General features: G+C 45.5%; 3 protein-coding genes across 6 annotated transcripts; 1 reads left to right on the forward strand and 2 right to left on the reverse strand.

The window, feature by feature from the left end:
* LOC144701784 (Outer arm dynein light chain 1 protein) lies at positions 1 to 2,486 on the forward strand. Its single transcript, XM_078573544.1, has 4 exons — positions 1 to 200; positions 540 to 1,339; positions 1,438 to 1,584; positions 1,943 to 2,486. Exons 2-4 carry the CDS (start codon positions 784 to 786, stop codon positions 2,398 to 2,400), a joined length of 1,161 nt encoding a protein of 386 aa, XP_078429670.1. The 5' UTR covers positions 1 to 200; positions 540 to 783; the 3' UTR covers positions 2,401 to 2,486.
* Positions 2,487 to 2,749: 263 nt separating this feature from the next.
* On the reverse strand, positions 2,750 to 9,203 carry TSD2 (S-adenosyl-L-methionine-dependent methyltransferases superfamily protein). Of its 2 annotated transcripts, none has more exons than XM_078573543.1 (9): positions 8,620 to 9,203; positions 7,743 to 8,502; positions 7,538 to 7,667; positions 6,616 to 6,856; positions 6,184 to 6,406; positions 4,877 to 5,049; positions 4,492 to 4,795; positions 4,082 to 4,220; positions 2,750 to 3,132 (listed from the first exon to the last, which is right to left on the reverse strand). In XM_078573543.1, the coding sequence occupies exons 2-9, from the start codon at positions 8,357 to 8,359 to the stop codon at positions 2,965 to 2,967; spliced, it is 1,995 nt and encodes a 664-aa protein (XP_078429669.1). In that variant the 5' UTR covers positions 8,360 to 8,502; positions 8,620 to 9,203; the 3' UTR covers positions 2,750 to 2,964. The 2 variants fall into 2 exon arrangements, with proteins under 2 accessions (XP_078429669.1, XP_078429668.1); XM_078573542.1 differs by having other exon boundaries at positions 7,743 to 8,510.
* A 5,565-nt stretch (positions 9,204 to 14,768) lies between these two features.
* LOC144701787 (lysine-specific histone demethylase 1 homolog 1-like) lies at positions 14,769 to 18,420 on the reverse strand. 3 transcript variants are annotated; one of them, XM_078573549.1, is made up of 2 exons: positions 15,938 to 18,420; positions 14,769 to 15,156 (listed from the first exon to the last, which is right to left on the reverse strand). In XM_078573549.1, the coding sequence occupies exon 1, from the start codon at positions 18,391 to 18,393 to the stop codon at positions 16,054 to 16,056; it is 2,340 nt and encodes a 779-aa protein (XP_078429675.1). In that variant the 5' UTR covers positions 18,394 to 18,420; the 3' UTR covers positions 14,769 to 15,156; positions 15,938 to 16,053. The 3 variants fall into 3 exon arrangements, with proteins under 3 accessions (XP_078429675.1, XP_078429677.1, XP_078429674.1); XM_078573551.1 differs by lacking the exon at positions 14,769 to 15,156 and adding an exon at positions 15,237 to 15,518; XM_078573548.1 differs by lacking the exon at positions 14,769 to 15,156 and adding an exon at positions 15,237 to 15,523.
* Between the last annotated feature and the right edge of the window lie 2,319 nt (positions 18,421 to 20,739).

Below are 20,739 nucleotides of genomic sequence, written 5' to 3' on the forward strand. Positions count from 1 at the left end.
CCTCCCTTCTCCCTCCTCTCTCTTCTTTCTCTCTCTTCTCTCACTATCTCTCTAGCTTGACCGCGTCCCGCCGACATCTATAAAACCGCAAAGGGTGATGTTCTACAAGCTTGTTCTTCTTCTCTGCGATTTTCGATTCATTTGGGGTCTGCGGTGAAGCAGAGCTCAGTTAGGGCTTCCGGGTCGGTCGCATTCTTCTGGTTCGTTGATTCTTTCTGTTTTTTTTTCTCGTTCATTTCAGTATTTCGTTGTTGTTTGATGCTTCTTAAAACTGTTCGTTCATCGTCCAGCGCCGAATTCTCGTTTGCAAATCTTTAATTCATTGTGGGTATCGTCTATTTACTTAATTAAACATGTAATATACGGTTGGTGTGTAGTGTGTGAGTGAGATATTCAATTACATTGGTCGAAACGATATCGGTTTAACCCAGGAAACGATCACGTCAGAAAAGGGGATATTTAATTGCAGACGAGTTTCTTGTAATGCCATTTTTCTTAGTTTGTCTTTGTTTCTTCTCATCTGTGTATCTTAATTACAGGGGAGGGAGGATTTTTAAATCCGCCTGCAATTCTGGCCATCTCCTCATCTCTTCTTCTTCTTCACACCTTAACTAAGGTGTGGAAAAGAGCCCACGTCAGCCATCTCTTCCATCAATCTCTGTTGAACTGCGGGGTTAAGGGATCCCCAATTGACAACGGCTAACCCCTTAAGAACAGTTTTCAATCCAACCAAGAACTTGATCTAATCTGAAGGACAGTTTTCTGGAGCCTGTAAAATTCAGAATGGTAGAGATGGCCAAGATCCACTGCTTCTCTGGGCTGCTATTCAGGAAGAAGAAGAAGACGACGATGACGATTATGAATACGACGAAATCAATGATGGATCAGAGGAATGAACCTGCTTGCCATTTCCAAAAACTTGGACATGAGGAAGAAGCAGCAGGTCCAGGGATGGTAAATGATCTGAGAATCAACGTTGATGAGATGATTGAGAGAGAGGAGGAGCTCATCCAGAGCAGCCACGTCAGCGACCCTGGTGCCTTGCCACCGTCGGATTCGTCAGGATCGCCGAGGCTGCGGCGGTCTTGCTCCAACCTGGAGACCCAGGTTGCAGTTTTTTCCTCTTCTCCTCTGGACAGGGTCAACGAATGGGTCAACTCCCTTGGGGATGACCCAGCGTGGACCGTTGACTTGGAGTTTGACCAGGCTTTTGAGTCAACTGAACCGACGAAGATGAGCAGTGGCCGGGGGGCGGCGGAGGAAATTGCGCAGACGAAACTCGCCGTCATGTCTGCCTTTGCTGGCCTCAGAGTGATCAACCTCTCCGGCAATTCCATTGGTGGGTGATGGTGGATTCCTGCTTAAGTTTTTGCTTGATTATTACTACTTTGATTATTATTAAGTGGGTCTTATTGTTCTGGTGAATTTATTGTTTAGTTCATATCGCCCCCGGGGTGCTCCCGAAGAGCCTTCAATCTCTTGACTTGTCGAGGAACAAGATGGCGGCTATCGAGGGCCTTAGGGAGCTCCCTCGTCTCCGGGTCCTCAACCTTAGCTACAATAAAATCTCCCGCATTGGCCATGGTGAGCAAATCTACGTATACATCTATCCCTTCATAGTTATTTTTTATGTTTTTAGTTTTTTCTCTATCTATCGGCCTATCGATGTGTATATTTATAGTTATTTATCTATCCTTCTGTCAATCGATTTTTATGTTCACAGTTATTTGTCTATCCATCTTTCTATCTACATTTTTTTCTTGATCCATCTGTCCACCTATCCATCTATTCCATGAAAGGATGGATGTCTGTTCTTCTTTTTCCTCTATCTACATAAATTTATCTTCATCTGTTATCCCTCTGCTCCCACATCTCTCTACCTATCAATATGCTGACTTATATATATATATATATATATATATCTCTTTCTGGCTGGGAATAGGGTTGGGAAACTGCACCCTGATCAAGGAGTTATACCTGGCGGGGAACAAGATAAGTGACGTGGAGGGCCTTCACAGACTGCTCAAGCTTCAGGTTCTTGACCTGAGTTTCAACCGGTTGACCACCGCCAAGTCGCTGGGTCAACTAATTTCCAACTACCAATCCCTTCAAGTGCTCAACTTGCTCGGCAACCCGGTCCTCGTCAACGTCGGCGTTGACCAACTCCGCAAGGTGGTCACTGGGCTGCTACCTAGGCTGGCCTACTTGAACCGGCAGGCCATCAAGCCCATACGGGGTAGAGACGGCGCCCTCATTTCCAAAGTGGCTATTGGTGCGGCCGGGCCTGGTCTGGGGGCGAGGTCTCGGCAATCCCGACAAGCCGGACCCAGCCCGTCTCAGTCGGCAGGCAGGGCTCACCGCCGCAAACCCAAGCCCTCTGCTTCTGCTCCAAGAAGATAGAGCCCCGGATGACCTCTCTTTTATTTGTTTATTTTCTTTGAAAGAACAGATTTTTGGATTGCAGAAATGGAGTTTTTGAAGTAGTTTCCTCTTTTGTTTTTTTTCTCAGCAAAGAACAGATTCTTGAGGTATGACAGTGGAGCACCTAAATGTTTTTCTTTCTTTCAGGAACAGATGACATTAACATGAAAAGAAACCCATAAGTTACTCCAGAAGCTGTTTTTCTTTTCTCCTGGGTCAAGAACAACTAGTGAGGACACTAAAAGAGACGATCCTTTTGAAATTATTTTTTGCATGATCAAGACCAGACTATTATGAATTTCTAGGGGGAGGAAAAAAAATTACAGAGTTTTTCCTGCAAATGGCTCCAATCCGACTTTGGGTAAAAAAAAGAAAAAAAATCAATTACAACGGGCCCCACAAATCCTTGCGGCTCTGGGAGGACACTTGCATCACTTTGACCCAACTTGGTTAAAATTATTGATATGAACAGAGCCCGGGAAATGGGTATGAATTATAATATAATAATAATAAGAGAAATAAAATGGTAAAGCTAAATAGAGTTCATACTAGACTCAAGACAGGCTTCTTCAAGAATGGCTTTTGGCAGAGGAGGAGGCTGTCGCCGGTGTTGGCGTCCATTTCCATCCTCCTGCAATCCCACTTCAGCCTCATTGCCAGAGTCCGACCAGACTCGATCACCGGCGCATTATCCCGGATTATCACCCACCCCTGCATCAGTTGCCACAAGATCATCACACTGTTTAGGTAGAGAGAGAGAGAGAGAGCAAGGGAGCAATACAGTAAGAGAAACAGAAACAGAGAGAGGGTGAGACAGTGCAAGAGGAGGAGAGCATGAGAAAGAGAGAGTGAGACAGTAAGAGGGGAGAGCAAAAGAGAGAAAGGGAGGGCAAGTGAGAGATAGGGAGAAAAAGAGAGAGTAAAAGGGAGAGCATGCCAGAGGGAGGGTGAGAGCAATGTGAGCGAGAGGAAGAGCATGAGAGAGAGAGAGAAGAGAGAAGAGAGAGAGTGGAGAGAGTAAGAGAGAGAGAGAAATAGAGAGAGGACAAAGAGAGAAGCGATAGAGAGAGAGAAAGAGAAATGGAGAAGCAATAGAGAGGGAAAGAGAAGCGATAAGAAGAGAGAGAGAGAGAAAGAGAAATAGAGAAGCAATAGAGACGGAAAGAGAAGCAATAGGAAGAGAGAGAGAGAGAGAAATAGAGAAGCAATAGAGAGGGAAAGAGAAGCAATAGGAAGAGAGAGAGAGAGAGAGAAAGAGAAATAGAGAAGCAATAGAGAGGGAAAGAGAAGCGGTAGGAAGAGAGAGAGAGAGAAAGAGAAATAGAGAAGCAATAGAGAGGGAAAGAGAAGCGGTAGGAAGAGAGAGAGAGAGAGAAAGAGAAATAGAGAAGCAAAAGAGAGGGAAAGAGAAGCGATAGGAAGAGAGAGAGAGAGAGAGAGAGAGAGAAAGAGAAATAGAGAAGCAATAGAGAGGGAAAGAGAAGGGATAGGAAGAGAGAGAGAGAGAGAGAAATAGAGAAGCAATAGAGAGAGAAAGAGAGAGAAATAGAGAAGCAATAGAGTGGGAAAGAGAAGCGATAGGGAGAGGGAGAGAGAGAGAGAGAGAGAAAGAAACAGAGATATGAGAGAGAAAGAGAATGCCAAAGAGAATTGACGGTACCTCTGGTCTCAAGAGGCGATCCATCTCAAGAAATAGCTTCAAGAAGGAGCAACGGTGCTTCTGGAAAGTCTCCGAAGAGAGCAGCCTATCGGCGTGCAACATGTCGTATGTTCTTGGGTAAGAAGGGAAGGCATCGCACCTGAACATTTATCGATAGATGCAAATCTTTCAGCATGTGATACTGTTTTCGATCAAATTCGAGAAATCAAAAGAACTGAAAGATTGTAACTTCGAAAAAAATGGAAATCAAAAGATAATGCAGAAAAAAAAGGATAGTACTTCCAGGGAAGCCTCGTTAACAATGAGGTAAGCATAAGCAGAGTACTCAACTAGCCAACTTGGAGGAGACCGTAAGCATGATCTTGTAAAATGGCGAGGCTTAAAAGAAATGGCAGAGGCAGAGACTGTACCAGTCATGGCGAACGCCGAGGAATCCACGATCGACAATGAGGGGGAGGCGATTGAGGCCGCTTGTTGGCACAACGTTCATCACCCACACAGATTTGCCAGCCGCGAGAAGAGCAGCAGTGAACCCACCAATCTGGGCATTCATATCCATCACGTTCCTCACCATGTTCGACGGCGGGGAAGGGTCCTCGTCGCCGGGCCTCTTTGGATGATCAGAGAAGATCAGCGGTGAGAGCAGGGCCCAGTAATTACTAACACCTGACTTCCATCTCTGCTCGTCCTCGGCGAATTCCGCTGCAGTTACTCCTGCATTGTAATTAAGTCAAAGGCTTAAGAGCACTTGTCTCTCTGATCAACCTTCAAGGACAGGTTGAGGGTGTTAATTACCGTATAAGCTGAGTTGGGAAGATTCAGGGGCAGTGGCGACGGAGGGCCATTGTCGCCGGAGCTCGATTGGAACCCAGCGGTGCGTACGTGTTCCCCCGATGCATGGACTAAGAGGCTTGTAGTATGGACACTCCACGTCAAGAGTCCAGCTGCAAATCTCTGGCCCTGATTTCCTGGCACAAGTGAAAACTCAGTCGGAGATGATTCTGAAAGAAATTTCTCATCCATCATGCAGACGCGAAGAAATTCAGTACAAATGTTTGATTTTTTCTGCAACTTGGAGCTGGGTTCGGTTACACATTAATAAACGAAAAGCTCAGGCAATCTTTTCCAAATAGTTTATATTGAGTGTAGGATGCTCAGAAATTTTCCACCCTGCTGATTTAATCAGAGATAATTATGCTGACATCACCTCTCTAAAATTACTGAAACCTTTCCGGGCCTTCTTCCTGTTTCCCCAAATGTGGGCGTTAATTGATTAGAAGTTTTGGCCAAAGATGACTACATCATCTGACTCATCTACAAGAATGATGAAAATTTGGGAGCTGTCACCTTGATGACAAGGAATTGACATCAACAATGACGATGACTAGTGTGTGATGATAATTACACACCCTCATCATCCATCGGGTTGATGAAAAATTGGCATTGTCATTCATCGAAGCCCCAACATGGATGACGATGACAAGATTTGGGGATAAGGATGGCAATGCTGATTTGTAATCGGCAGCTGATTTCCAAGAGCGGTCATGGCCTTACATTAGATTATGACAAATCATCATCACCGTCATTATTCTTCCAAGACTAACCATTGATGACGATGATGATGACGAGAACTGGGGATGATGATGACAATGAAAAATCTGTTATCATATGCCAACCCTAGATTGGCGTCAATGATCAAGATGCCAAGAGGACGATCATTGGCACCAGTTTTCAAGAGCCGCCGTGGTCATTATCATCCATTGGTTGATGAGAAACAGCCATTAAGATTGTCATTCTTTAAAACCTAAACCTGGACGATGATGATCACCATCATGAATTCATCATTGGCCGTCAACTCTACTTTGGCACCAATGATAGTCATTGCAATAGACGATGACACAGATGATTGCTCATTGGCAAGTGGTTCCTAAGAGCCACCATCGTCACCCATTGGTTGATGCCAAATTGTCATTTTTGTCATCATTCATCCAAACTTAAACATGAATGACGATGATAAGACTTCGGGTTTACGATGGCAAATTTCATCATCATGCCAATCCTAATAACACATAAGAAGGAATGTGTGTTTTCAAGGGGCTCACCGAGACTTGTAACAGGTCTTCTTGTCAGTCTTCTTCCAGATGACGGTTTCCTCTTGTTGGGTCATCAAATCCCAGCAGAAGCTCTCTGTCAGACTCCGAATCAGGTCCCATTTCTTGCGATTCTCCTGATTCCGCAGAGATCTCATTGAGATTAACGAAGAGGTCCAGACAAAGTAACCCCCAGGCCGGAGAACCCGGTTCACTTCGAGAAGATAGATACCATCTGTATCAAAAATTTGCCAAAAATAAATCTTAATAAAAAACCAAGAACATGGAAAAAAACAGACCTGGCCTCACATTTCGACTCCCACTTGGGAAAGAAAGGAATTTGAGTTCAGACAATGGATGATGAACATTTGTCTTTAATTTATTTTTAGATTTTTTCAATTATGAAATTACAACAATTTTTACTTTTTTAAAAAAAGATGCTACCTTTTGCGCTCCAGTCAACAAGGCATTGCGCGCAGTGAACCATGTCGAAGGAGAGAGAAGGGTAAGGGAGTTGTTTGGATAAGAGAGAAGCGATCATAGCAGGAAGGCCTCTTTCAAGGGTTATTTGAACTTGGCTACCCGAGGCTTCATAATCTGCAATGCACATCGTCAAAACTTTCTTTGAAAAGAGGTATGCTCCGAAACTCCCAAAGCCACACCCAATGTCCAATACTGTCTTCACCTGAAAAAAACAAAAAAGTAAATTTTTTTATCCAACGTCGGAAGACAAAGAAAATTAAGATCATGCCGCTTCTGACTGAGGTTAAAGAAAACAGTCTATTCAGGAAGACGATTGAACCATCGAAAGGAATAATTTGCACAGAACGCGACTTAAAGGAAGAAAATTAAGCTTTTTCCGTTGATGGAAGATGATTGAACCATCGAAAGGAATAATTTGCACAGAAAGTGCCCCAAAAGAAGAAAACTAAGCTTTTCCCGTTTATGGGAGATGATTGAACCATTGAAAAGAATAATTTCCACAGAAAGCGCCCAAAAAGAAGGAAACTAAGCTTTTCGCGTTTATGGAAGATGATTGAACCATTGAAAAGAATAATTTCCACAGAAAGCGCCCAAAAAGAAGGAAACTAAGCTTTTCGCGTTTATGGAAGATGATTGAACCATTGAAAAGAATAATTTCCACAGAAAGCGCACAAAAAGAAGAAAACTAAGCTCTTCCCGTTTTGGGAAGATGATTGAACCATCGGAAAGAATAATTTCCACAGAAAGCTCTCAAAAAGAAGAAAACTAAGCTTTTCCCGTTGTGGGAAGATGATTGAACCATCGAAATACAGCAAAACAGCAAAAAATACAGGTTATTATACTTCCCAAGTATAATATCAAAAGGGGGAAAAAAACCACTCACGCCGGCGCGGTTGAAATCAGACTCGCTTCTGAGCTCGATCATCTCAGCAATCTGATGAACATAGTCCTCCATCCCGTTGACCATCAAAGAATTCGAATGAAAAACGATGTGTTCTTCCTCCACCATCATCCTACAACCCACACCGACACCGAAAAACTGAGAAAACAAGCAAGAAAATTCCCAAAAAAAGGCAAACTCATCTCACCTCTTGGTCAAGCTCCCCGAAGAAAACTCCTCACCACTGATCTTGACATTATCCTTCCAAATAAAATCCCTCCCCGTCGGCCATCTGAGAGGAATTCTGTAATCCGACGGCGGAGCCACCACGCACCCTTCCTCGCTGGAATACTCCCTCAAGCACCGCCGTTCGATCTCTCCATCCACCTTAAGATCTGAATCTCCGGAGATGTTATAGCAAGGCACGTAGTTCTCGAGCTCCGGCGGGCACCAATCCAGTTCTTTAGATCTAATCGGCAAATGCGAAAGCTGCCCAATCTCTTGCAGATCGGCTACCAGCTGTTCTTGCAAACGCCGGTAGATCCTGCTATGGATCTTCCCTCTACTGGTCATAGAGATGGAGACAGTCCAGTAGAGTGAGATTAAAACCGCTGCCGCCATGGATAGAACGATGGAGAGCTTGATGAGGAAGAACACTGCGGTTTTCCGGGTCTTCAACGGCGGCGGTTGAATTGGGCTTCGAGATTCTTGCTCGGCGCCATTGTCGGGCAGTTTTTCTTTGGGGATTTGCCCGAACGACCGCTTGTAATCTTGCCACTTAGAGGCGCCTCCGCCGGATTGCCCTCTTTGCAGCGGCCTCGACATCGCCGTCGCCGGCGTGCCCGCTGAAGGAAACTGAGACAAGGCCTCAAATCGACGAAGACCCACGTCCCAGAATGCGCAAAGAAGAAATGGGTCGTCGAGAGATGAAGAGAAGGAGGCGCCGACGGAGGCCTTTCAACAGTCCCCTGCGTTTCTGAAGAAAAGCGAGTCAAATATTCGTTATGGTGGAGACCCACGTCGTAGATGAACGAGACGAGAAATGGGTCGACGAGAGAAGAAGAAGAGGAGGCGCCGACGCAGACCTTTCACCAATCCGAGGCGAATTTCACTGGTTGGAGAGATACCCAATCTTTACAGAGCGTTCTTCTTGTTCTTGTTCTTGGCTCGGCGACGAGAATGGTTGAAAGGATGTGGAAGAGGACGAAGGAGAAATGGGTCGACGAGAGAAGAAGAGGGCACTAATCCGAGGCGAATTTCACTGGTTGGAGAGATACCCAATCTTTACAGAGCGTTCCTCTTGTTCTTGTTCTTGGGTCGGCGACGAAAATGGTAGAAAGGATGTGGAAGAGGACGAAGGAGAAATGGGTCGACGAGAGACCTTACACCAATCCGAGGCGAATTTCACTGGCTGGAGAGATACCCAAATCTTTAAAGAGAGTTCTTCTTGTTCTTGTTCTTGTTCTTGGGTCGGCGACGAGAATGGTAGAAAGGATGTGGAAGAGGACGAAGGAGATGACGAGAGGAGCTTTGGGAAGGAGGAGTGGATAGATCGGAGTAGAGAGGAAGAAAGAAAGGGGGGGGGAGAGAAGGCCGCAGGTTGATCGCCAGCAGGGTATTAAATTCACGGTCCGCATTCATGAGGTTGCTCGTCGGTGGCGAGATTCAGAGGTTTCTCACGTCTCCCTTTCGGTAAGAGTAAGACACCAGACTTTTTATTTCTCTCTCTGTAGACGCTCTTCAGACTGCCGCCTTCCCCCTTCTTCCCCATTCCCTCTCGATAGTCAAAGCCGCGTTTCTTCTTTCTCTTCCTCTCTCTCTCTCTCTCCTCCCTCTCTATCTCTCTCCTCTCCCCTCTCTCTCTCTCTATCTTTCTCTCTCTCTGTTTCTCTATCTCTCTCTATTTCTCTATCTTTCTCTCTCTCTGTCTCTCTATCTCTCTCTATTTCTCTATCTTTCTCTCTCTCTGTTTCTCTATCTCTCTCTATTTCTCTATCTTTCTCTCACTCTCTCTCTGTTTCTCTATCTCTCTCTATTTCTCTATCTTTCTCTCTCTCTGTTTCTCTATCTCTCTCTATTTCTCTATCTTTCTCTCTCTCTGTTTCTCTATCTCTCTCTATTTCTCTATCTTTCTCTCTCTCTCTCTCTGTTTCTCTATCTCTCTCTATTTCTCTATCTTTCTCTCTCTCTCTCTGTTTCTCTATCTCTCTCTATTTCTCTATCTTTCTCTCTCTCTCTCTCTCTGTTTCTCTCTCTCTCTCTATTTCTCTATCTTTCTCTCTCTCTCTCTCTCTCTCTCTCTCTCTCTCTCTCTCTCTCTCTCTCTCTGTTTCTCTATCTCTCTCTATTTCTCTATCTTTCTCTCTCTCTGTTTCTCTATCTCTCTCTTTTTCTCTATCTTTCTCTCTCTCTGTTTCTCTATCTCTCTCTATTTCTCTATCTTTCTCTCACTCTCTCTCTGTTTCTCTATCTCTCTCTATTTCTCTATCTTCCTCTCTCTCTCTCTCTGTTTCTCTATCTCTCTCTATTTCTCTATCTTTCTCTCTCTCTCTCTCTGTTTCTCTATCTCTCTCTATTTCTCTATCTTTCTCTCTCTCTCTCTCTCTCTCTCTCTCTCTCTCTCTCTCTCTCTCTCTCTCTCTCTCTCTCTCTCTCTCTCTCTCTCTCTCTCTCTGTTTCTCTATATCTCTCTATTTCTCTGTCTTTCTCTCTCTCTCTCTGTTTCTCTATCTCTCTCTATTTCTCTATCTTTCTCTCTCTCTTTCCCCTTCTCTGTCTTTCTCTCTTTCTCCATTTCTCTATCTTTCTCTCTCCCTATCACTCTCTATCGTTTCTCTCTATATTTCCCTCCATTTCTCTCTCTTTTTCTCTATCTCTCTCTTTCTCGCTGCTCTATCTGAATTTCTCTCCATTTCTCTCTCTATTTCTCTATCTCTCTCTTTCTCTCTATTCTCTCTATATTTCTCTCCATTTCTCTCGCTATTTCTCTATCTCTCTCTCTCTTTCTCTCTACTCCCTCCATATTTCTCTCCATTTCTCTCTCTCTATTTCTCTATCTCTCTATCTCTCTCTCTCTTTCTCTCTACTCTCTATATTTCTCTCTATTTCTCTCTCTCTATTTCTTTATCTCTCTCTCTATTTCCTATTTCTCTCAACTCTTTCTATTTTTCTCTCCAGTCTCTCTCTCTCTACTTCTCTCTCTCTCTCTCTCTCTCTCTCTCTCTCTCTCTCTCTTTCTCTCTACTCTCTATATTTCTCTATCTCTCTCTTTTTCTCTATCTCTCTCTCTCTCTTTCTCTATATCTCTCTCTATTTCTCTGTCTCTCTATATCTCTCTCTGTATCTCTCTATCTTTCTCTCCATTTCCCTCTCTTTCCATTTCTCTTTCTCTATTTCTCTCTACTCTCTCTTTCTCTCCGTTTCTCTCTCTATCTTTCTCTCCATTTCTCTCTCTTTCCATTTCTCCATCTTTCTCTATTTCTCTCTCTATCTTTCTCTCCATTTCTCTCTCTTTCCATTTCTCCATCTTTCTCTATTTCTCTCTCTATCTTTCTCTCCATTTCTCTCTTTCCATTTCTCCATCTTTCTCTATTTCTCTCTACTCTCTCTTTCTCTCCGTTTCTCTCTCTATCTTTCTCTCCATTTCTCTCTTTCCATTTCTCTATCTTTCTCTCCATTTCTCTCTCTTTCCATTTTTCTATCTTTCTCTATTTTTTTTCTCTCTCTGTATTCTCTATTTCTCTGTCTCTCTCTAGTTCTCTGTCTCTCTCTATTTCTCTATCTTTCTCTCCATTTCTCTCTCTTTCTATTTCTCTATCTCTCTCTATTTCTCTCTCTCTTACAAGACACAAACACACGCTCTTTCTTTTTCTCTGTTTAACACACACACACACTCTCTCTCTCTTTCTTGTTATATCTCGTTCACAAACACACACGCTCTCTCGTTCTCGCTCTCTGTCTCACTCACACGCACACGCTATCTTTCTCTCTCTAACTCATAACACGCACAATCTCTCTCTTTCTTTCTGTCATTATCTCTCTCCCACTGTTTTCCACAAACACACACATTCGTTCTCTTTCTTTCTATCATTATCTCTCTCTCTGTCTTCCACAAACACACAATCTCTCTCCCTCTTCCTCTCTCTTTCTGTCTTTCACAAATACACACAATCTCTCTCTTTCTTTCACAGACACTCCCTCTCTCTCTTTTACAAACACACACATACACTTCTCTCTCTTTTACAAACGCTTTTCTCTCTCTCTCTCTCTCTCTCTCTGTATCTCACTAGTAACAAACACACACTTCTCTCTTTCCTACTCTCTCTCTTATACTGTCTCCCTCTCTCTCACACATACTCTCTCTCTGTTCCAAATAGAGATTTTCTCTCTCTTACAACAGTGACTGGGGGATTTATTTTCTTTTCACTTTGCCATTGGCTCTGTACAATTTCATGCAGAGCACCCATTTTCTGAAAATAACTGCTGTGCCCCCTAAGCAATGATGATGGGCTCATTCACGTGAATCGCTAAATCACCAAAAAATAAATGATTGGAAAAGCAAGGGTTCAGCTGCAACAGGTTTTCCTCCCTCGCCTGATCCATGTTGAAAATAAATTTTCTATGAGTGAGTAGTAAGCATCATTATCATAATTCATGACTGCATACATGACATATAATACTTATATCATTGTCAGAGCTTTAAAATGATTTTTATACTTTCTCCTGGCCTCATCAAGTTATCTCGAATACCTTTCTAGATATATGTATTTATGTCAATATATCCGTCAGTCTATTGATCCATCTATCTGTCCATCAACTCACAAATCTTCCAATGTGTCTATTTATCGACCTATATCTCTATTTATTTCTGTCTTTCCATATTTATATCTATCTATCTATCTATATATGGATTTAAAGATCTATCCATTTTTCTATCTGTCGATCTGTAAGTTAATCTGTATCTCTGTCTCCTTTTCTATAAATCTATCTATTTATGTTCGTCTCCATCGGTATATCTATCTATGTATCCATCCATCAGCATATATGCATGTACATAATTATATCGATCCATCTTTCTCATGTCTAACCATCCATCTATAAACATTGATCTTCGCATTAATCTATCATTCTACCCAAAACCATCTCTATCTCTCCATCTATCTCATATATAACCATCCATCTATAAACCTCGACCTAAGAATCCATCTATCCTAGCTAAACCCATTTCTATCTAACTCTCTCTCTCTCTCTCTCTCTCTCTCTCTCTCTCTCTCTCTCTCTCTCTCTCTCTCTCTTTATTAGGAGGACGACCCTTTGACTGCGACTGCGTATGGATACTCTACGTCTACATTTGTACGTCAGCATGAAAAATGAGGCACCGACAGCGCCCAGAGATAAACAGTAAATAAGAGAGAGAGCGAGAGAGACAGAGCTATAGAGAGAAAGTCGATAAAGAGAGAGAGCGAGACCGACAGAGCAGTTGAGAGAGATGGATAACGAGAGAGACAGATCCATACAGAGAGAGAACTAGAGACGGAGAGAACGAGAGAGACAGAGCTATAGAGAGAAAGATCGATAAAGAGAAAGAGAGAGAGCGAGACTGACAGAGCAATAGAGAGATGGATAACGAGAGAGACAGATCCCTAGAGAGAGAACTAGAGAGACAGAGCTATAGAGAGAAAGATCGATCAAGAAAGAGAGCGCGAGACTGACAGAGCAATAGAGAGATCGATAACGAGAGAGACAGATCGATAGAGAGAGAGAGAGAGAGCTAGGGGGACAGAGAGAACGAGAGAGATAGAGCGATGAAGAGAGAGAACGAGAGAGATAGAGATGAAGAGAGAGATAACCAGAAAGACAGACAACGAGAGAGAGGGAGAGACAGTTATGGAGAGAGTCAGGGAGAAAAAGAGAGTATAACGAGAGACAAGGAGAGGGAGGAAGAGAGAAAGAGAGGAGAACAAGGGAGACTGACAGTGAGAGAGAGCGGGAGAGAGCGCGAGAGACAAACAGCGAGAGAGAGAGAGAGAGAGAGAGAGGAGAACGAGAGAGACAAACAGCTATAGAGGGTGAGAGGAGAGAGAGATGAGAGAGAGGAGCACGAGAGAGACAAACAGCTATAAAGGTGAGAGGAGAGAGAGATGAGAGAGAGGAGAACGAGAGAGACAAACAGCTATAAAGGTGAGAGGAGAGAGAGATGAGAGAGAGGAGAACGAGAGAGACAAACAGCTATAAAGGTGAGAGGAGAGAGTTATGAGAGAGAGGAGAACGAGAGAGACAAACATCTATAAATGTGAGAGGAGAGAGAGATTAAAGAGAGGAGAACTAGAGAGACAAACAGCTATAAAGGTGAGAGAAGAGAGAGATAAGAGAGAGGAGAACGAGAGAGATAGACAGCTATAGAGGGTGAGAGGAGAGAGAGATGAGAGAGAGGAGAACGAGAGAGAAAAACAGCTGTAGAGGGTAAGAGGAGAGAGTGGAGAACGAAAGAGACAGATAGAGAGAGAGAGATAGAGAGAGAAAGGGTTGGTGGATATGAGAACGAAGGCCCAACCATGGCACAGAAGGAAGTCAATGCACGTAATATATCACAGTCTAGCCAATGCACATGCAGCTTGGCCTACTCGCCTAGTTTAATTCATTTTAAATAAGATACCGTAACTCTACCGTCGAGAGAAATTTGAAATATTTAAGTAGATGGTACAAATTTCAATGGGATAAATATTCTCATCCCATCTCCTTCCACGACCAAAACAGATTAAAAAAATCCGAAGATCAAATAATCTTTTTGCCGTTGACCTGCAAAATTCGACGGCAACAAATATCCTAATTTTCGATGGTCCGATGGCCGGTAAGTTAAAAAAAATTAAATCAAACTCAAATGAATAATCAGAATCCAGAAAAATCGCCCCGAGGCCTTGGATAATTATTGCGCGTGGGCAGACTTCTAACGCATTAATCTTTGCTGCTAAATGTTGGGTATAGATCAGCCAATTAATGAACTAGGGACCATGATTTAATAGAAAAAAATGAAGGGCAGGTCCCAAGAGGACTGAAGATTTAATAAAATACAAGAAAAAATCATACTACTCATGGTAAAGAAAGACTTGGTATAATATGCACATACAAATATAGTGCACGATTGTCTGGGACAGGGGACGCTGGACGGTTCGAGAAGGTTTTCGTCCCATCGTAAATCCCATTTTGTTGGAATGGAAAACAATAGACGTTCCGATTCATAGAAGTTTCAAATTTTGATAAAAAATCATAAAAAGAAAATGTATTACATTACATCCCATGTCCATCCTTAGTCCGGCGGATGAATTTCCATCTCATCAATTGTCCAATGCCTTGGACAGGACTATGCATCTCGCCCCCGGGATGAACAAACTGTCCCATCCACATTCGTGCACTATAAATATACATAATAATATGACCACCACTTCCATGCATCAGACGAGAGAGAGAGAGATGAAGCAGATATAGTTCTGGATCGTCCCGAACATGGAGAATGGACGGGACAGGACAACTTTTTTGTCCGACAGTACAAAAACCATCCCGTCCAGTCCTCCCGGAACAAATTTTCGTCCCGTCCAGGGAAAAAACCATCCCATCCCTCGTCCCTGACGAAAAAAAACCCGTTTTATATTTTTAATATATTAATATAGATTTTTCTAAGTTTTTTAGGGAAATACGGAGGAGAGAATGCGAAGGGACATATGTACAATTATATGTGCGGCGTCAGTTTGCACGCGCATAAAAATACAGGGACCTTGATGCAAATCATCATGCCAAGGCCACGTGGTTACATCTCAACCGTCGGACGTGAATCAGGCAGTTTTTCGTCCAGATTATTCCGTCCATCATCCAAGACCTCCGTCCGATAGTCCTCAGGCGAATTTCGTCCCAAATTTTGTCCATACCCTTGGATGGGACGATTTTTTCGTCCCCGGACGAAACAATCGTCCCTTCCGCGACCCTGCCCCTGCACTATAGTAGCAGATGGATGGTCAATCTGCACTAAATAGTCCCTTGCCCATGTGAGAGATAGCAACCAGTCACACAGATGGACACTAACATCCAAATTTTTCGATTAAAATATTAACACGTATATGCACAAGTCAAAAGTCCCGCATTGATAATTTATATAAAAATCAACAAACATTGTGAAAGAATCATAGAAATCCTCCATCTGGCTGACCCAAAGTCAGAGTCATTTACGAAGAGAAGGGTTTGGTTTTAGACTGGTTTAGAAAGACGTGAATCGGGGCCCAATGTGGTCCTCCTTAAAACTCTTGTTTATATATCTATAGAGTATTGGGTAGATCACCATTCCAGGGTGCTCTTCCTTTTTTCTCTCAAGAAAAAAAAAACAATCAAAGATAATCCAGTGGGAAAACTGACCTCGAAGATTGCTGTTTCAGACACCTTCAAGCAAAAGATATGAAAGAATTGAACTACATAGAATCTCAGTAAACTCTCTGTATTATTGGTCAACGTCAATATCTTCATGTTGCAGATTAGTCAACGCTCTTGCTCTTCCTTGCTGTCGCAATCCGAGAGATCAAAGCCTCACCAGACACACCCAACCCCTTCCTTCCCACAAGCTTAGTCCCAGACCTTCTAGCCAGCAAGCTCAACCTGTCTGCATCCCTGTCCATGGCGGCCAATTCCTCAACCTCCTTCCTAGACACCACAGCATACAGAACCCCAGACCCAGCCTCCAGCTTTCTCTCTCTAAACCCCAGCCTCAGAAGAGAGAGAGATCCTGGTTCCCCGGATCCCGGATCATACAGAACCGAAAACCCACCAAACGCCGCATCCGGATCCTTGAAAAACTCCTCCACATCAAAGACCACTTCCCCTCTTTTAACTTCACTTACAGAGCTTGACCTTATCCTCACTGTTCTTGATATGTTGGCTGCCTCTCTCAAGCCACTCAGCAAAGCCCCATGCATCGTCGCCGGGTACTTGCGGCTCGTCGCCTCCCCGGCAAAGAACACTCTCCCATCTCCCATGCTCTCAGCAAGAACATCATAATCATCACCAGAACTCCCAACAGCTATATAAGAGTAAGAACCATAGGCAAACTCGTCAGCCCCCCATCTGGTGCACACCACTTGAACTGGCTCAGGCACTTGAATTCCCTTCACAGAGAAGATCCTTCTGAGAGTATCCATCACTCTCTTCACCGCCGTCGCCGGGCACATCCCCTCGAACTCCACGGCGGACTCCCCCGCCACCAGCGCCACGAGCAGCGGCCCGCCGGCGACGGCGGCGTAGCTGTAGAACAAGAAGAACTCCCCCCGCCGCCTCTCCTCCGCCGTCAACGTCCCGAAAGTATCAATCTCCCCTCCCCAGAAATCAAAGGGGAACAGCAGGGCCACCTTGTTCAGCACCCCGAATCCCAGCCGTCGGATCGCCGCCGCCTTCTCCGCCGGTAGCTCCGGCGTAAACTCGATCTCCCCCTTCTTCAGCACCCCCAGAGGAACAGTACAGAGAGCCACATCCCCTCTGAACACCTCCCCTCCTCCAGTGTAAACCATCACCCCATCACTTCCATACTGCACTCTCCTGACCTTCTTCCCATAGAAGATGGGCAAATTCTCTGCCAGGGCCTTCACAAACCTCCCATTACCCCCTGGAATGAAGCAATGGTCGCCGCCCATGTCATACGGATCGTCCTGATCCCAGAACGTCATCGAAAGATCCGACAGCAGCGCCGCGTTGGCGTACTCGAGGTTGGCAAGGTGCCAGCTCAGCAGCATCCTCTCCTCGGCCGTCTCCGCCACGGCGTGAACAGTCCTGAAGGCCTCCAGAGCAGTGCCCAGAGACACGTCAATTGTGCTCAATTCCTCGGCCATGGTCTCCCTCAGCTTGCAGACCTTCTCGAGGAGCTGGTTGAAGGCGGCTTCGACGGCGCCGTCGATGGCGGCATCGACGGCGGCGCCGTCGGGGCGGTACAGTGGGCAGTGATCCCTCACTTTGTGAAGAGGGAAGCCCAATTGCCTGGCTAGAACGGCCAGGGGATTACCGTTGATGCCGGTCAGCACGCTGCCACCGAGGTCGGCGGCGGCCGCCACGCCGGCGGCCGCCATCGTCTTCGTCAGCACGCGGCCCCCGGGACGAAGCCGGCCCTCCAGCACAGCCACCTTGAACCCCAGGGAGAGGAGATGGCGCGCCGCAGCGAGCCCGGCGAGCCCGGCGCCGACGACGACGACGTTGCCCCTCGTCGACGACGAGCCCGGCCGCCGCCACCCCGCCTCCTTGATCGCCGGCGCCAGCCCTGAATTGATGTAGCCGTGCTCGAGCAGGAACCCATAAGCTGACGTCACCAGGGCCCGGTGCTCGGACCGGATCGACTCCATGGCGTGGGCCGGGGCGAGCCAGACCGAGACGTTGGCTCGCCACCGTGCCACGATGTGGTTCCGGACGACGATGTAGTTGGCCTGGTCGACTCCGCCGAGGGTGGGCACGACGTTGGATTCGATCTCCTCCTCGATGAGGGAATCGGGGGGGAACCCTAGCGAGGACGCGATCTGGGCTTCCACGTCGATCTCCCGCCACGGCGATCGCCTCGGGCGGCGATATCCGCCGTCGGATCCGTCCTCGATCTGGATCCTGATGATCTCGTCCAGGAGCTTCTCGTCGTACACGGCGCTGCGCCGGGCGGCGGACCGGAGGCCGCGGAGGGTCCGGGCCGGGGCGCGGTCGGAGGTGGGTCGCTTCCGGCGCCGGCGCTGGGTCGCGACCGCGTCTCCGTCGAGGGGAGCTTGGAGGGCTTGAGAGTTCTCGCTTGGTGGAGCGGTCATGGCGGGTGGCGCCGGGAGAGGAGGAGGGGAAGGGGAGGATTCAGTCATGGGGTTGGGGAAGAAGAAGGGGACTCTTCCATGGCAGAAAGGTGCGAGCTTTCTCTCTTTCTTTCCTCTCTAGCAGTCTGGGGAACGGCACGTCCGCGACGTGACGTGACGGATGACGACCCCTGAAGGACGGTGACGAAACGGAAGTTCTGTCGCGTCACCGTCCCGTCACGCGTCCACAGCTTTTGGAAAAATCCATCACAACAGCGTCACTCGTCCCTCGTTGCAATGTCCTGTCAAGTTCCTGTCACCAGATGTTGTCACTGTCATGTGTGACGGGAAGAAAACCCTTGTAGAGGAGAGAGAATCAGAGGAGCGTATCTCCAATTATTTTTAGGCGGCATCCTTTTGCGCGCGACTTAATGCAGGGACTTTTCTGCAAAATGCCAAAAAATTGAGTTAGTGAAGCCATGCGGCAAAATCTCAGCCATGAGAAAGTTTAAATCTAACGTTTTTTAAGTCTTTTAGGTGATTTTAAAAAGTCTTTAAAAATCCATTATGGCCATCATCCGTGACGGCCGTCCCATCGCGTCCCCCGTCCAATGCCCCCCGTCACCGTCACGTCACCATCATGACTCGGTCGTCATCCGTCACCGTCACCGTCATGACTAGGTTATCATCCATCATCGTCACCGTCACAGACCCCTAATTCCGTCAATGTCACCGTCAAGTCATCTGTCATGATGCTGTCACCGTGAAGTGTGACGTGACAGATGATGGCTGCTGAACCCTATCTAGTACTATAGTGATCGGACGCAGACAGAACAGTTATTTTATATGTGGATGAAACAGTTGTTCTCTCAAAGAGTTCTGAGGAACGACGGGACATAGAATCGTCCGCTGGTCTCCGGATGAGAAGATCTTTTTGTCGGACAAAATAACCGCCCGGGGCCTGTGACGGCATATGGGATGGTTTCTACGTCCCCTGGGAGTCAAGTAGGAGCCTGAGAGCTTCAGCTGGACGATGCACGTGTTGTCTCACGTGTCTGATTCTGAGTGGCCAACTGCTATGGTCGGCGTAAGACAAGAATGTCCCGTCCTAGACATTGGACGGGACAAGAATGTCTTGGATGGGATGGTTTTTGGAGGGGAGGGAATGTGGATGAAAATATTTGGAATGGGACAAACTCTGGCAGGGATGATTCGGATGAACCTCTAAAATTTGGTACGCGGGATAGGATGATCTTTCTCCCCTCCCAATCTTTGTCCCCGACCTGGACGATCGTACGCTATACTCTCTACTATAGGAAGATGAAGAAGAAGACAGCAGATGGGGGGGGTGGGGGAGGGACTGGTAGTCCTAGAACATACAAATACTTGGATTGTCCACTGTAGGAATAATTGCACACATGCTTGGGTGAGTTATTTTTCGCTCTTCAAGATTTTCAAATATTTTTTAAGAAGTTCCAGTTTGTCTATTGGAACTGCAGGTTACAAATATAGTTTGTGATGATGGAGGTCCAGTTAACTTTATCAAATTACGATAAACTACCATCTCATGTTTGCGTAGCTTGGTTATCAAACTCCTAAATCGAATCCTAGCTGTCCCTTAATTCGCATAAAAATCATGAATCTCATTCATGATCTCGTTCTTGTTTGTCCATGGAAAACACAATTCCATGGATGTGAAAGCGCGGTAATTGATTCATAATCGATCTTTAAAACAAACATCGAATGTACCTTGTGAGGAACTTGTTCCACCCTTGACTTGATTTGGAGTTCTCTATAACTCCCTCTATCGTGAGTTTCTCTCGTGACGTGAATTCGGGTATTGAATTTGGTGCTTCGGCATCGTTGCGGTGGTTGAAGACAGTACTCCCGCCCTCGACGAGGAATGGGGCTGCACCACCAGTATTTCATCGGTTTTAAGTTCCGAATTCGGTCGAATGAATTTCTGTGGTCTGTTTTATCCATCCATCCAAATCCGTCTACTCCCTCCACCCGTCGTTGTCCTATCCATCCCTTCAGTCGACCTTATTTCCTTAGCTGTCCTGCATCAGGATCACTTATACAATTGTGACATGAATCAACCTGATTGACGTTTAGGTATAATATCATTTAGGGATTCGTATGGTTCAATTCAGTGAAGTCTTTCTCCAAAGAGCACCCACTATATGTCTTTAGTGTTGTCATACAATAGCCACATAATCAGCTATACTTATCATATAAGTTGGATCAGCTAGTGTTATTATGACTTCCCACGTGTAACGTATCTAGAGATTCCTTGGTGATAAGGTCTATATTGAGGAATGCATTTAAGATTTTGAGCTGATGGAGAAACCAAACATCATAGGCAACCAAGTGAGAATGTCTCCAAATATTGCATGTCATAAGGCTTAGGTACCT

Source organism: Wolffia australiana, chromosome 4, assembly GCF_029677425.1.
Source record: "Wolffia australiana isolate 7733 chromosome 4, ASM2967742v1".
NCBI lineage: Eukaryota > Viridiplantae > Streptophyta > Magnoliopsida > Alismatales > Araceae > Wolffia > Wolffia australiana.

What these genes read in the sequence shown, in the direction of transcription:
- LOC144701784 (XM_078573544.1), top strand. Translation starts at nt 784, where the DNA reads ATGGTAGAGATGGCCAAGATCCACTGCTTCTCTGGGCTGCTATTCAGG. An exon ending in CCTCTCCGGCAATTCCATTG is followed by an intron (nt 1,340 to 1,437) that starts GTGGGTGATGGT and finishes TTTATTGTTTAG; the next exon opens with TTCATATCGCCCCCGGGGTG. An exon ending in AATCTCCCGCATTGGCCATG is followed by an intron (nt 1,585 to 1,942) that starts GTGAGCAAATCT and finishes GGCTGGGAATAG; the next exon opens with GGTTGGGAAACTGCACCCTG.
- TSD2 (XM_078573543.1), bottom strand. Translation starts at nt 8,359, where the DNA reads ATGTCGAGGCCGCTGCAAAGAGGGCAATCCGGCGGAGGCGCCTCTAAG. An exon ending in CTGATTTCAACCGCGCCGGC is followed by an intron (nt 6,857 to 7,537) that starts GTGAGTGGTTTT and finishes TGTTTTTTTCAG; the next exon opens with GTGAAGACAGTATTGGACAT. An exon ending in CTCGGCGTTCGCCATGACTG is followed by an intron (nt 4,221 to 4,491) that starts GTACAGTCTCTG and finishes ATAAATGTTCAG; the next exon opens with GTGCGATGCCTTCCCTTCTT.
- LOC144701787 (XM_078573549.1), bottom strand. Translation starts at nt 18,393, where the DNA reads ATGACTGAATCCTCCCCTTCCCCTCCTCCTCTCCCGGCGCCACCCGCC.